This window comes from Apis florea, unplaced genomic scaffold, assembly GCF_048593485.1.
Source record: "Apis florea isolate Af1SG1 unplaced genomic scaffold, ASM4859348v1 contig_3496_pilon, whole genome shotgun sequence".
Classification (NCBI taxonomy): Eukaryota; Metazoa; Arthropoda; class Insecta; order Hymenoptera; family Apidae; genus Apis; species Apis florea.
The window spans coordinates 3,074,315-3,089,329 of record NW_028256773.1 but is presented as its reverse complement, the minus strand read 5'-3'; the positions used below and the strand labels follow the sequence as shown (position 1 = coordinate 3,089,329).

Genomic DNA, 15,015 nt, shown 5'->3' with positions numbered 1-15,015 from the left:
AATTTACATATTCAATTTATAATTGATGAATATCTCAAAATTATTTGTACGTGATTCACTAATTTTCAGACTTCCAATTATTACATTTATATTTTTTATATTTATTTTATATTGTATAAAAAGGGTCCGAAATTTATAATATCCAATAATTTTATTATTTTCCATTCGAATAGAATCTAGAATGAAAAGTTGTGATTTCACGTATGTATAAAGTTTAATTATTAACGTAGAATTGTTTTATTTTCAGTTTAAAAAAGTAGGATAGTTATATCCTGTCAGCAAAAGATTTGGTTCTGGTTATTGCTAAGCGATAGTGTGAGCAAAAAATTCAGTAAAATAGGCACATCAAAGGTGGACGAGACGTTGTATCGGATGCTTCTTTGAGTACAAAGAATATGAGTTTCATAAATAATGTATTATACACACGGTATGAAACGTTAAAAAGGAATATATTTCGAGTTTAATATGAAAATAATGATGCTAGAATGCAATATGTAAAAATTGCGTGAATTTAAAAATTTAATAATTTTTCAAATGAATGTATAAATTTATAAATAATAATTTTTAGTATTTTATAACATTTTAATGTTTTTGTTACAATCATCATTATTTTTTGTATTTTTACTTTTCGTAAAATCGTATTTAAAATATATTTAAAATTTAAATTTGCAAAGCAATTTGTAATTTAATAAATTGTTTTCAATATAAAATTTTTTCTAGAAAATTCCGCAATTTTGATATTGCAAAAATGATTAATCATCGTCAGTTGTTTTGAACGCATTTCCGATATTTCATATCGCTGTTTAAAAATTCATTTGAATATAAGTTTTTAAGTAGAGTAAAAATTATCCGTAGATTAATTATCTCTAATTTAATTGTAGTTTACAAATTATTTTTATATACTATATATAATTTAATCGCCAATGCATAAATATACATAAATATGCAAATATAACATAATCATTTTCAATTTTCTATATTTTTCAGTGAATTTTTTTTTAATTTCACAATTGTTCAAGAAAAGAAACATTTATGTGTTACATTCAATTCAATCTCTTAGAATAATAGAACGGTATATTGGATTATAAAAAAAAAAAAAAAAAAAATTATTTTTCACCTTTATCAATCACATTTGCATTGCAAACAAATTCTATGAGTTTAATTAATTATCAAAAAATTTTTCATTTTTATATATTAAACCGTTCGTAAAAATAAAATAATTTATCCGAGTCGAGTAATAATTATTTCAATTACATAATTTAAAATAATATATCAAACAAAAGATAGAATAAAAATGTCGAATAATCATTCCAATACAGAATTATTCGTTTCGATAATTCCAATATCTATTATACGTCCATCATATATCCATCATATCACAATCCATTCGTATATTTCATCCGAATATTAAATTCAATCGAATTAGTTACCGTATCACGGGAAAGAAATAGCTCGATTCGAAATCGTTCGATTCGTTAGTCGAATACCATTAATTACAGACATTCTCGCGGAATATATCGGATTTTCTGGTGGGTAACACGCTTTAATTCCCCGTCAGATTGTTCCTGCCGGCTTGAAGTCCATATGTAGCTTATATTTAGTCGGGAAATAATTGGATTATTTGGAACACGTGGTTCGTTTAGCTTTCTGTGGTTTTTTCACCGACAACCTCGACAGTTTTCCGCGGAAGAGCCACTGATAGAAACGTCCGGATTAACTCTCGTTCGTCCCTCTTGTATTATATTATATATTATATGATATTTTATATTATACCGGATAAATATTAATCCAATATTTTTGCAGGCGATAAACAATTTTTTAAATTATTTTTCAGATAAAATTTTGTAACCTTGAAATTAGTCCGTATAATCCTATGACACGTTTGAAATAATTTGAAATAATTTTTAACAATGGTTGAACCTACAATGTAATTATTCCAATTGAGTTTGTGAAAAATCTTGTATAACGAGATAATTTGTTCTAATGTTATTTGTAAAAATTGTTATTCGATCAAATTATAAAATTTTAATTATTGATAATTTTATATTCGATATCGTAGGATTTCGCGAAACTTGTCGTCTCCACGTTTTTTAAAAAAGTAAATTCTAATAATTTCAAAAGATTAATAACTTTTTCTTCTATTCCAAAGATTCGTACATGGTGAAAAGGTGTTTCTTTTTCCCCCAAAATTCCATTGCGTTTTCTTTGACGCATTGAATGTAACGCATGAATGGATAAAGAAATAAAAACATATCAAAGTGGCGTGAATAATTAATATTCAAACGCGATCCTCAATGTCTCTCGCAATTTGAATCGCGATTATGCAGTGCCATTTGATGAATAGAGGGATTTTTATGATCGACTGTGAGAACGATGGAAATAATAATGACACGTCGAAAAAGAGGAAATATTGCAGAAATTCGAGTATCCGAAATACTCGAAGTGTACCCAAGATAAGTATTTTCAACTTTTTAACATCGATAATTAACACGGATAATTACTCTTAAACTAAAAATACAACGATAATGAATTATTAAGAGGAACAATGAATTAAAGAAGGGAATTATTTACTAACGATGCTCGTTTTTTTTTCCACGCCACTGTGTCGATTACTGTGTAATTGAAAATATAATAGTAAAAAAAAAAAAAGGAAAAATAAAAATAGAATAATAAGATTATCGATAATCGATATTCATTTTCAATCGGAAAATAAAAAAAATCGAATAACGAAAACTGGACAATGTGAAAAGAGCTTAAGGCGATGTGGAAAACGACTGTTACATCGATTTTTCAATTATACATGTAATCGAATGATATAGTTAAAAAAAGGAAGAAAGATAGAATAACAATTGATATTCATTTTCAATTAAACGACTAAAGAATCGAATAATCGAAAAGTGGACGAAGCATTATACGAAGATTTTACAATTATATGTATACTTTAATGTCTAGGGACATTAAAAGTCACTAGCATAGTTATATCGATCGATATTCATTTATGACCGAAACCGAAAAAAGATTTTTACATTTACGCTTCCTCACAAAATTAAAGAAAATATATTATACATTCTGTATAAATTATAATATCATTTAATATAATTTATTTTAATTATCATATTATATCATGCAAAGATAGAAAATAACCATTAGCAGCGAGTTATCGAAGATATTCGATAATAATGGACTCGTTTCCATTTCGTGTACGGGCTTCGCGGATTTCGCGTGGTTTTGTACCAGCTTTGCGAAACATCTGTGGCTTCGACAAATGGTAAACAGTTTATGTCATTATATAATAATACCATCTCTATGCACTGGATATGATTAACGTAGCTGATTTGTAATGCAACGACGACGCGCTCCTCCGACGTGCATGCGATTCCTCGAATGTATCGATAATTTGGCATATCGATGTCTGTTACGTTAAACGATATGGGTCGTAACGATAATTAATAACAGCCGAACTGTGGAAACGGAATCCAATATATTTTTATATATTTTTATATATTTCAATATTCAACATATTTAAATATTATATTTAAATTTATGAATACGATTGAAAAAATGGAGGAAGATTTGCTTTATTCTTCGAATATATTATTTCCCACTTTGAATATTTTATTTCTTTGCATGTTATATGCAGCCTGAGTAGTTCTTTTTTTTTTTAAGGTTATAAATTTTGCATGATACGTATAATATGATAATAACGAATAAGTTTGATACAATTTAAATTTCGTTCGAATTTATATGTAATTGTGTGAAGGTTAAATTATAGATAAGTAAAGGAATTTATATTTTAAATAATGAAAGTATTTCATACAATGTTTTTTTTCTTCTCATAAATACCAGCAAAATTGTACGTAGTATTATTTTAATTCGAATATAAAATTGGATAAAATTTTTTAAGGTTAAATTGTGAGAGCAAATTATTTGAAATTACGCAATTACCAGTATGTAAACTTTTATTTTCATGTTTGTAAAACTCATAGTATTAAACTTTTTCACGTACGCGGAGTTTCTTAAAAAAGTTGGGTTAACTGTTATAAAAGTTGCTACGTTTGATGGATCGAAACTTTTGAAATTGAAGAGAAAACAATTGTGAAGTGAATTTAATATATTTAGTAAATTATTTAACATGGTAAATACCCATAGATGAAAAACATGTATTTATACGTTTCGAATATGAATGTTTCTAAAAAAAATGAGTTACAAACTTTCATTAAACAAATTAATTGTATATATATATATATATATACATTTTAAAATTATTTTCAATCTTATATTACCCATGTTGCACATCTCGTGCAATCTTTGCAAGTAAATGCAAGTAAACCTCAATATTCTAAATTTTATCTAAATATAGAATAATTAACTTTTCCAATCTGTTCCAATCTCATATCTATTTCTCACACAATTGTATCCATCCTCTGCTCTGCAAACAATTTACAAACCAAAAAACCAGACTTTCCAACTCTTATCTTCTACTAAAGAAACCTCCTCTCCTTCTTTATCATTTATACAGAATACTGACCCATGCCTCACGAATGTTCAGGTGTCGATCCACGATTATTGTTGGGCGCAAACACTGGGGGCGATCGTAACACGTGGGAGGGTCGTTACCGCGTGAAGGAACATCGGCGTGCTGGAAAAGCGACCTTTCAAGGTCAGGTTTACAACTTCCTGGAACGTCCCACCGGCTGGAAGTGCTTCCTGTACCACTTCTCTGTGTGAGTATTTACAGACATTTATATTTTTCCATATCTTCAATGTACTTGTTTTTCTTGTCATGTGTGTGATGATATTGATCGTTATTATTTTATTTTATTTCTTTTTTTTCCCCATTGTATAGATGACATTGAACTATGCACTACCAGAATATCGATGTAACAATCAAGTTTTCAATTTAGAATTTTGGATCGCACGTTTGATTTGTATTTCGATAAGAAAGAAGGTTTCAAACTTTGTACGTTAAATAGATATGTGGATAGAGTTATCCAGGAAGGGTAGGTATTTTGCTTCTTTTTTGTTCCTCTGATTTTGATTCTCTGAGAAGAGATTAAACATTTCTTATGGACGATGAGACGAGAGAAAGATTCGCTCGTTTTACCATGTCATAGGTAACTTTCTAAATTCGTATGTGTATCTTAAAAATTCTTGAAATTCTAGAAATTAATGAGAGAGATAACTTCGTGATATAATAAAGCGAGCAGAAAGTACGATAGTTAACCGAGCACTATATGCTGTATTGTATGTATGTAGTAGTATGCAAAAGCATTGGTTTAAACTGGCCTCGAGTGTGTTTAATGAAGAAATATATCATAACTTATCGTAACTTAGAAAATTGATTGAACTTGATTTAAAATTCAATCTTATTTTGTAAAGAAAATGTGTGAAATTTGTCCATTTGCATGCTACTACAATATACAAATTTTTGAATTATTTCACACTAAAGTGGATAAATTTTTCACTTAAATGTCAGTGATGATACATGGAAGAGCGGATTAACGACATATTGGCCCCGCTCCTTAGATTGTTTTCCGCATCAATCTTTATTGTCAGTTAATAAACGTCACAGAGTATGTTTTTTCCGAAAAGATTGATCATGCGAATAAAACATTTCACGTAGAATGAACAGAAAATTAATATTATTCATAACTTGGTTCGTATAAAAGTGAATAAGATGTAAATTCAATTGCGTGAATTTTCATTTCAAACGGAGAGAAATGTTGGAGAGAAGAGATAATCATTTAAATATTAATTCTATTGGAAATTAAAATGTAATATGATTTGTTGTTATGATTATTCAATTGTCTGGACATTGTATAGGAGTTGTATAGGAGTTGAAATTTAAGACAGGACGTAGAAGATGAATAGTTCAAGGAAAATAAGGTTTCCAACATTTTTAGCAAAATAGTAATATAAGTTTTTATTTTAGAAAATTATACAATGTCTTTTAATATAGTACAATGTAGATTGTGGTATTAAAACTTGTGTAACGATAGATTGTGTATATTTCTGTATTTAGTAAAATAGATCAAGGTAATAATAATTGATAAAAGTATAAAGTGAAAAGTAAATGAAAAAATATATCTCGGTGAAGGTTGCGTGTTAAATAATAATAGCATGTTAAAAAAAAATGAAAAATACACGAAAGTGTTTTAAAAATTTATCGTGGTATCTAATTGAAAACAATTTTTGGCTTTATAAAAAATGTTCAGAACAAAAATTCTCTTTTAAATATATTATTTTTATATAAAAAAACGATAAGGCTGAAAAATAATTTTTGCAAATGATTACATTTGATTCTTTTTTTAATTTCGTTTTAATTTAAAAAATTCGTGAATTTTATGGTATTATATATAATAATTTCAAAATATTTTAAATAAATAATAGAATGATTTAATATCACAAACGATACATTCATCAAAAATATATTACATTTTGTTAAAACATGGATAAATTTTATATAAATTATTTCCAACGATCGATCGTTGGATATTTATTTACAAAGATTTGTTAAAAAGTTAAATGTTCCTCGTATAGATGGCGCATATATACCGACGTACATCCCTTCGTCTGATCAATATCATGGTCATATCACTTACCATGCGTTCATGTATAGAAATCTGCAGCAATGTGACAGTATTTTTTTTTTTTTTTTTTTAATTTTTCTAATCGTAAATTTATAACAAAAATTACCATTGTCAAGATCCATAAAATCGTAACATTTATTGACGCAAAATAATTATTTCTCCAATATAAAAATGTAATTTAAAAAAAAACAGATTTCTAAATATCCACGATAATCTAGGATTTTATGTATCTTTTTATCTTTATGTCTGGAATACTATATTTTTTTTTATTACCATAATTCGTTTTATAAGGTTTTAAAAGATATAGATTCGCATATAGATTCTCATTCACAAGTTATGAAATGTTTAATAGCAAGAAATAGGATATTTGATATATTTTTTATGCTAAAAGAAATCAGAAAAAAATGAAAAAAATGAACATTCTATTATATCTTATGCTATAAAAAAATTTTATAACAAATGTTACATTTAATATTAGAAAATGACTTATAGAGGATTGTGTGTATAACTGATGACTTGCTGCTCTTTACATGAAGGAAACAGCTTTTTTTTTTACTTTAAGCTACCCTTCAAACATTTTTTCACGGATATTAATGATCGTCCATCTATCACATTTCTATAACAAATGAAGGTTTATTTTTTTCAAGTTTACTTCATTTATTCGAAAGGAAGAAAAATTGATACTTCTTCTTTCTTTCATTCCATTATAAATAAAGTTATGAACAATGGAAGATTTTTTTTCAGGAATATATTGCATATTATGTTTGGTGGAAAATGTACAAGAGTAAATGTCTTGGTTGACATTTTAAGAGTACAAGTTCTTTTCATAATATTTTTTTCATAAACAAAATAAGGATAGAATATAATTTATTAAGTTGATTTATTTCAATAGATTTTTATTCACTATTAATGAAATAAAGTAACTTAACATACATTTTTCTATTCTATTTCAGGTATTTTTTTTTTAAGTTTTTTACATTTTTAAATTTTGATCGATATCAAATGATACGATTGTAAAATTGCATAGAAAAATATGCATCCTTTATGTGGAATAAATTTTTTACGATATAAAAAAAAATTTATGCTGTATAAATCAAAATCTTTTTCATATTTATATTTTCAAAATATATGGATGATTTTTACATCTGTTTCAGATATTCTACAACATTTTTTATTATCGTGTTTCGTATACAAAAACAATTAAATCTTTAACACATTGAATTCAAATAAAAAAAAGAAAAAATTACAAATTGGAATATTTAAATAGAGAAGAAAGAAATATTTTATATTTTTATTTATCCTTTGAAAATATTTTTTTCTAACTTTATATAATATTTTTAATAATCATTTTTATTTCAGTTTGTAAATAAATTAATGACAATGAATGTTCTGATTTAATAATAAATGTAATTATTAATAACATTGAAATCTTAATTCGAGAACAGAATGTTTCACTGGTCATTATTGATGTAACAAATTGGTTAATGCAGACCAGATGTTATATTATAATGGTAAATTGAAGGTGTATGAGCAAGAATTTTATGATAAATAATAATGATATTATTACTGTGTAATATTGTTGACGTTGACGGTATACAAATGTTAGTTGAAATATAGTTGAATTATATAAATTTATAATAAAGTGATTAGAGACATTATTCTATTACGTTAAGATTAGAAAAGTCTAATTTGTTATATCTGATTAATATTTTAACATATTTATATAATAAATAATTAATACAAAAAGAACTTTTTTTTACAACGTAATCTTAACTTAAAAAAAAAAAAAAAAAGAAAAGAAAATAAAAATTTACACTAGAAGAAAAGTAAACTGTCATCTAGCAAAAATACCAAATATATACCAATCTAATAACATAATATTTCATACGTTCATTATTCATAAATTAATCCTCTAAATATTCTTTAACCTACTAACACATATATATAAATATGTACAATTCAATCATAATATCATTTCATACATATTCATTACTCGCAAATTAATTTATATTTCTTTTTCAACACGTGATAGGATGTGAAAAATGATCCTCAGAAATCTACAAGGCCAGTCTTGTCTAAATTTAATCCAAAATTTCCAGAAACACGAGAACTCTTTCACACCCAAACGTCGTCGATCGCCAATTATTCCTTCCGTGAAAAGAATCGTAGGGGTGTGCAATTAAGTAATTTGCCTTGTCCATCGAGCAGGGAATACCTGGCATCGCTATCGTGTCAAGTTATTCAAATTATTCAAATTGGATCATGCAACGCCTATACCTTTTTGCATATATATCGTGTACAAAAAGGGGAGGCTTTGTTCGCGTGAGGAATGTTTCAGTCGATGATAACCGGAGGCTTTGACGGTAACATACTTGGGGGAAACTGGCTTAAAAAAAAAAAAAAAAAAAAAAAAAAGTATACCGGTTTCGAGGCGGAACGTGGCTCGAAAGGAAGCACGTTCGAAATAAGGTCATCGCGGTATTGAAGGGACACGTGGATTATATTTCGAAAGGAAGATCTTGTTTCACATATAACGTATAATATTCATCGAAATAATCATTTGAAACGATGCTAGATTTACGTGCAGAGACTTGTATGGTTTGTTGAGATATGGAGATTGGATACTCTCAGTATCGGTATTGAATTTAATACACTTTTTTAAGGTTAGGATTTTAAGTTGAGGTTAGGTTTGAAATAAATGTAGGTTATGCACTTCGAATGTTTTTCGTGAATAAAATTTACGTGTATTTAAGGTAATAATATTACGAAAACAAATTACTCGTTTGTGTATCGAGCGATATATATTCATAGATATTCCTTCGATACATCAATTTAACGTTAAGACCATTAATCTGAAGAAGTTTGAGGAAAGTTTACTCAGCTTCTTGAATTTTAATCTTTCCTCCAACTGTCTATCAAATTACTTATAATATATAATTTGCATTGTATCGTTCCAGCGATGTAGCAAAACGAGCGAAACACGAGACATTTTGCCAAGTGTTCAACTGTTGTAAGTACGGGTAAAGCAAAATTACACGTCTTTTAATGGGAGCGCTACGTTGCTCGTTTTGCTTGAAACGATATTAAACCTAGAATTGCGTTTCGAAACGGTATATTCCGTTGATGTGGACGCATTCCAGAAATGCGTTCAAGGAAGTTTTTAATTTTGAAATAAAAATATTACATAAAACTTTTATACTCCAAGTATTATTTTTTTCGTTCGTAAATCGACCGAATAAACGTAATATTCGATCATTTTTTTTTTTATCGAAATCGTTTTTAATACAATAATCGGGACACGATGTTTAAAAATATAATGTTTTGATATATTATCTCATCAAAATTTTTTTATCCACGACGTTTTTATCGACATTTCTTCAATTAGTCCACAAACAAACTCTTCCAGGGACAATTCCTTTCCGACATTTCAACCTGAGAAAACATCATATCGAATCAACATAGTCGTATCGAACAATCCTGAAAATAACGTTCTCCGCGTTTATTGACACGCCACAGTTGCATTAAGCGTTATCGGTGTAACGAGTGTTAAGAATTATATCGGATACAAAGACTCTCTCGCATTCTTGACACGAACTAACGAGATCCAATCAAAACCACCTATCATAATTCACGCTGTTCCTCTCCATTATTACTATCGATCTTCAACGGTAATTTCCATCTCTTTCCACCAATGTCGTATATCATTTCCCCCCATTAATGAAACGTTTCTACAATGTTTTTACCATTTTACCACGATAGAATGTACAAATATTCGTATTCCATTTTCAAAATTTATTTTCCCGTCAAACTTTCCATCAAGGCTAATTAATAATCGATGGAAAAGTTTTTCGAAAGTGAATAGAACGAAGTAAACGTATCGAGAAAATTCGTAGGACGGTCGAGAGCTGGCATAGAGCTGGAAAAAGAATAGGGCGAAATCAAGGCCTGATGTATAGAGCGGAAACGGATGGATAGATAGGATAGGACAACCAGTCGCCTAACGACTAATATCGATCTTCTCACTTTTATAACATGTATATGAATATGAGAGAACTACTGCACGTTTGCGTTTCACTTTCCTAGTTCACCTTGATGATTCATTTTTTTCCCCCCCTCCCAAACCTCCTCCTGCTTCTATTGTACTATATCTGGACCCTGTAACCTACTTCTTTTCAAAATACCGAGAAGGATCTCCCCGAAGCAAGTCTACTACCTTCTGTATCTTTAAGACGATTCTCGCGAAAATTCAAGTTACCATGCTAAATTGCGCGCCGTTTTGAATATTTTCTATATATTTAGCTACTATTTTGTGTGCTTCTACGTGAAATTGCTTCGAATTTTTTCTTTGTCTCTTGGTCGGATTGCACACTATTGTGAAATATTTAAAAAATGCCAATGCGATCGCGATCCGAATGTTGCCGAGTCGGTCCGAACTTGCACGATCTCTAATTCGAGAGCTCGGGAACCGAACGTTTCCGATTGTTGCCGAATCGATCCGAATTTTTCTAACCTTTAAACATCGGATGTGAAAATGAAATTATGGATAATTTAAGAATGATGAACGTGTCAATAAATTGTTTAATTTTCGATTTTTCCACAATAAAGAAGTCGAAAAGACGAGTTAGTTGGGATTATAGTAGTTTCTAGGGCAATAGATATGACTGGGAAATAGAGGATCTAGCGAATGTTTAAGTTTAGATATTGGGCTGCAACTAGAGTGTGCATATTAGAATCATTTCTAGGGATATACGTGTATTTTCAAACGGAAGGGTGCACGTTGCATGAATAGCAAAATGAATGGGACGGTTTTAAAGAGGAAAAGAGAAGTGAGTTGTCTTTAAAATATATTGCTTAAATAATATTATATAAAATATTCATATATCTTGAAAATACGATATGATTTATATTTTATAAGCGAGTATATATTTGTTAGAATATTGAAATGTACTTGGTATTTTTTATTTCTTCTTTTTAGCTTTTTTTTTTTATGCTCTGAACTTTATTCGCATTCTTAACTAAATAAATATGCATTAATGGTATGCAGTATCGAAATACCTTCTGTAATGAAAACATGATGGTTATTAAAGGGTATGTTGTACGAATCGATAAAGTAAACAGTTGTTAAATGCAAAGTAAATTTACTGGTCGCTGAAAAAATCGAATAGATCGATGTGAAAGACTAGAAAGTTCAAGAATTTTATGCTGTAAGAATCATCAACGAAATTCACGAAAACAAACGTTTAAAATTGTATACGAAAGCAAAAAAAAAAAAAAAAATATTATAAATAATAATATATTTTTTCGCAAGAATATTTTAAAATTGTAGAAGGCGATAATAATAGAGACTCGATATTCGACAGTATTGGATTGAATTTGGTGTTAAATTAATCCGCGAGAGTGGCGCAAAACTAACTACTAACTAGAGTTGTTAATTGATATTATTAATAACAGAAAAGAGGGAAATAAAAGAAGTTAATATCTTCAATATTCGTTCAGCAAGTGCAATAATAGTACAGAGGAGATAGCCGGAAGTTAAATGGTTTAGTGGCAAAAGTTTAACTTCCCTACTTTCCTACCGAATTCAATTTTATGCCTTTCAAGAAGCGGCTGTGATTAAAAATACTGGGGGGACGTTCCTTGCGTATAAAGTTAAGGACTCGTAACGTTTTAAAAGAATTTTCAAGTCGAATTAAGTTCCTTCTGTGAAAAGAAATGATGCAGCCCAATAACCACTGTGAACTGAAACCACTGTGACATTCAAATGAATGAATTTTCTCCTTTTCTCTTTTAAATAGAATGAAGAAAGATGACAAATAATTTCTTATATGTTATAATTATCCAAATATTATCATTCATTTATTTATTCATTGTATACAAGAATTCTCTTCGCATACTTTAACATATATAATTTTGTTTCGAACCACATTATTTAACGTCGAGACAACATAACGAAAAATAGTATATTTTTGATCGACGTATATATCAATTATAATTCAAAAAAGTAACAACCAAGCCGATAATCGTACAAATCGTAGAATATTTCGATCAATGATTAAACCAAGTGAAACAAGACAGACAATTAGAAATAATTAAACTAACCTCGACAATCAGAATAATAAAATAAACGTTCTCTCGGATAAAAACTCGGTATTCAATAAAGTATCGATTCGATATCAAATTTGAACGAATAAAATCATATGCGAAAACTCTTTTATAGATTTCTTTTGATCAAAAGAATTTTCATTAAGTATGGCAACACCATACACGAACCATCACCGTTCCCTTTCCACGATTCAGAAACCACATTACGTTCAATCCTCTCGAATCCCCTTAAATCCACCTCGTCGTACACGTCTATATATCCACTAGCACATAGTGGCTACACTCCTTTTCGTCAAAAAGGAAGCTCTGCTAAATTTAAAAAAAAAAAAAAAAGAAGGAAGAAAATAAAAGAAAAGATGAAGAGAAAGCCATAAACGAACGAGATAGCGAGAGTGACACGCGAGCACAAACTGATCGACTCGTCGATATCGTGCTTCAAAGCGAATTCTTTTCAAGACGATATTGGAATCTCGCAAGCCTATCACGCTTCCAATCGGGGCAATCACAGCGACGGAACACGTTGATCGATAATGGTTTCCGGTTGGCCGTGGTTTTTCATCGGCCCGCGAGCAACAAATGCAATATTATAGCGTTTAAATTCGACGAATTCAGATTTTAACGATCTCCTCGTTAATCGTGAATTATTTTACACATGCGTACAGATTTTACTTTTATACAATTGTTTATTTCGTTACACGGTATATATTTTACTTCAAGTAGGGAAATAAAACGATTGTTTTTCAATTAATCACGTTATTTTTCTATACGCTGTTTTTCTATTCTTCGTAATAAATAGTTATTGTTTATTAGGGGGAGGGAGTGCCTTTATTGTCGACACAATGAGATTATTATCCGATGTAATGGAGCTATTCAAGGAAACATTTATTCCTGATATAAAATAAATGAAACGTATATTTGAAAGTTTGAATATAATGCGAATTTAACAAAGTGTTTTAAATTTATGTTAAAAAATATACACGTTTAGAAGAATTTAATTCGTTGGTAGATTTTCCCTTGGATGAACGTGAACAGCACGGTTTACGCTGGCTTAATCGTAAACTGGGACGTTCCTTGGCAAAACATTTCTTTAAAGACGAGAGAAAGATTTAAAAAAAAGTTACTTTTTAGTCAAGTATATTCTAATTCCAACATACGTAGATATATCCAGTGTTTTGAACAAAATGATGTTAAAATGTAATTACGAGTTATTTCAAATTACATTTATTTTATCAATTAATTGAACCGCATTCATTTTTACAGTTGTCTTATTCTTGCCAATGAGTGACTTGTACTACTCGATCCTCGCTTCTACTTGTCTCATCAATAACTGATACATGCTACTTATTTAATTTATTATTTCATTTTTCCTTTTTCTATATATATATTTTTTTTTCTCTTTCGTATTTAAGAGTGATAGTGATGCAAAATTGTTGAATTCGTGGAAATTTTGATTAGAAGAGTACGTGAAAAAAATTGTTTGTCTTTGATGATGAATGTAGTTCGTGGTTGGGAAAGTATATATATATATTTAGCTCGACGTTCTGTCCGATAAATCATGTCCAATTATTATAGTCGAGGCGCAATTTATTCATTCTCATTTGTTCCCCGCGTTTACTTAACGCAAGGAATATCAATAAATTCCTAACACGGTGAAATTATTTATCGAAACAGCGACAAAAGCATTAATAAATTCGACATATTTCCCAGAGAAAAATTTACGCTCACAAAATCATTTATTTCGATTCAATTTATTCCAAAATTGAAAGGAGAAAGATCCTGAAATTCCTGTTACTACTACTACTAATATCATTTCGACGTCGATCGAACGTGAACCGTGTGTGAAACGCGAAATGGACACGAATCGGGAGGAAGGAACGAAACGGAACGGTTGATCCCCATCGCTTGGTATTTTCACGGTGCACGAGTTCCACGGTTTGAAAAGGATAGGTGGTGCGCAGCGAGAAAATTATTGTGACACAGGGGTTGCGGCACGCGAGGCTTGGTGACCCGCAAACAGCGAGACACCCCATTCCATAAAAGCCGTCCATCAAGCATCAATAATGCAGAAGGGTCGTGGTGTGGCCTTGCCGCGAGATATCGACCCGCGTGCTAATATCGATCCCTTCCATCCAAACACCCCATCCAGCCACCAAGTAAACCCCTCCTCCTCCTCCTCCTCCTCTCCCCTTCGTCCTTCGCCTCGCCGCGCTTTTCACACAGCTTTTTCCCTCCCTCCCCCCCCTCTCTCTCTCTCTCTCTCTCACACACACCTTCGTGAATCGCGTATTTTCCTTTCTCCTCTTCCCTCCTCCTCCTCCTCCTC

At 29.8% G+C, this 15,015-nt stretch overlaps 1 protein-coding gene across 8 annotated transcripts in view; it reads left to right on the top strand.

The window, feature by feature from the left end:
* The window catches only part of LOC100863480 (uncharacterized), a 33,048-nt gene extending 23,260 nt beyond the window's left edge, over positions 1 to 9,788 (top strand). For 6 of the 8 annotated variants that reach the window (XM_086913488.1, XM_086913486.1, XM_086913483.1 and 3 more), the window contains 2 exons: positions 4,550 to 4,724; positions 4,847 to 5,998. In XM_086913488.1, the coding sequence (XP_086769614.1) occupies positions 4,550 to 4,724; positions 4,847 to 4,850 (179 nt within the window). In that variant the 3' untranslated portion in view covers positions 4,851 to 5,998. Of the gene's footprint in view, positions 1 to 4,549; positions 4,729 to 4,846; positions 5,999 to 7,744 lie in introns of those variants that run through there. The other 2 variants (XR_015293740.1, XM_086913484.1) reach the window with 2 other exon arrangements.
* Positions 9,789 to 15,015: the final 5,227 nt, after the last annotated feature.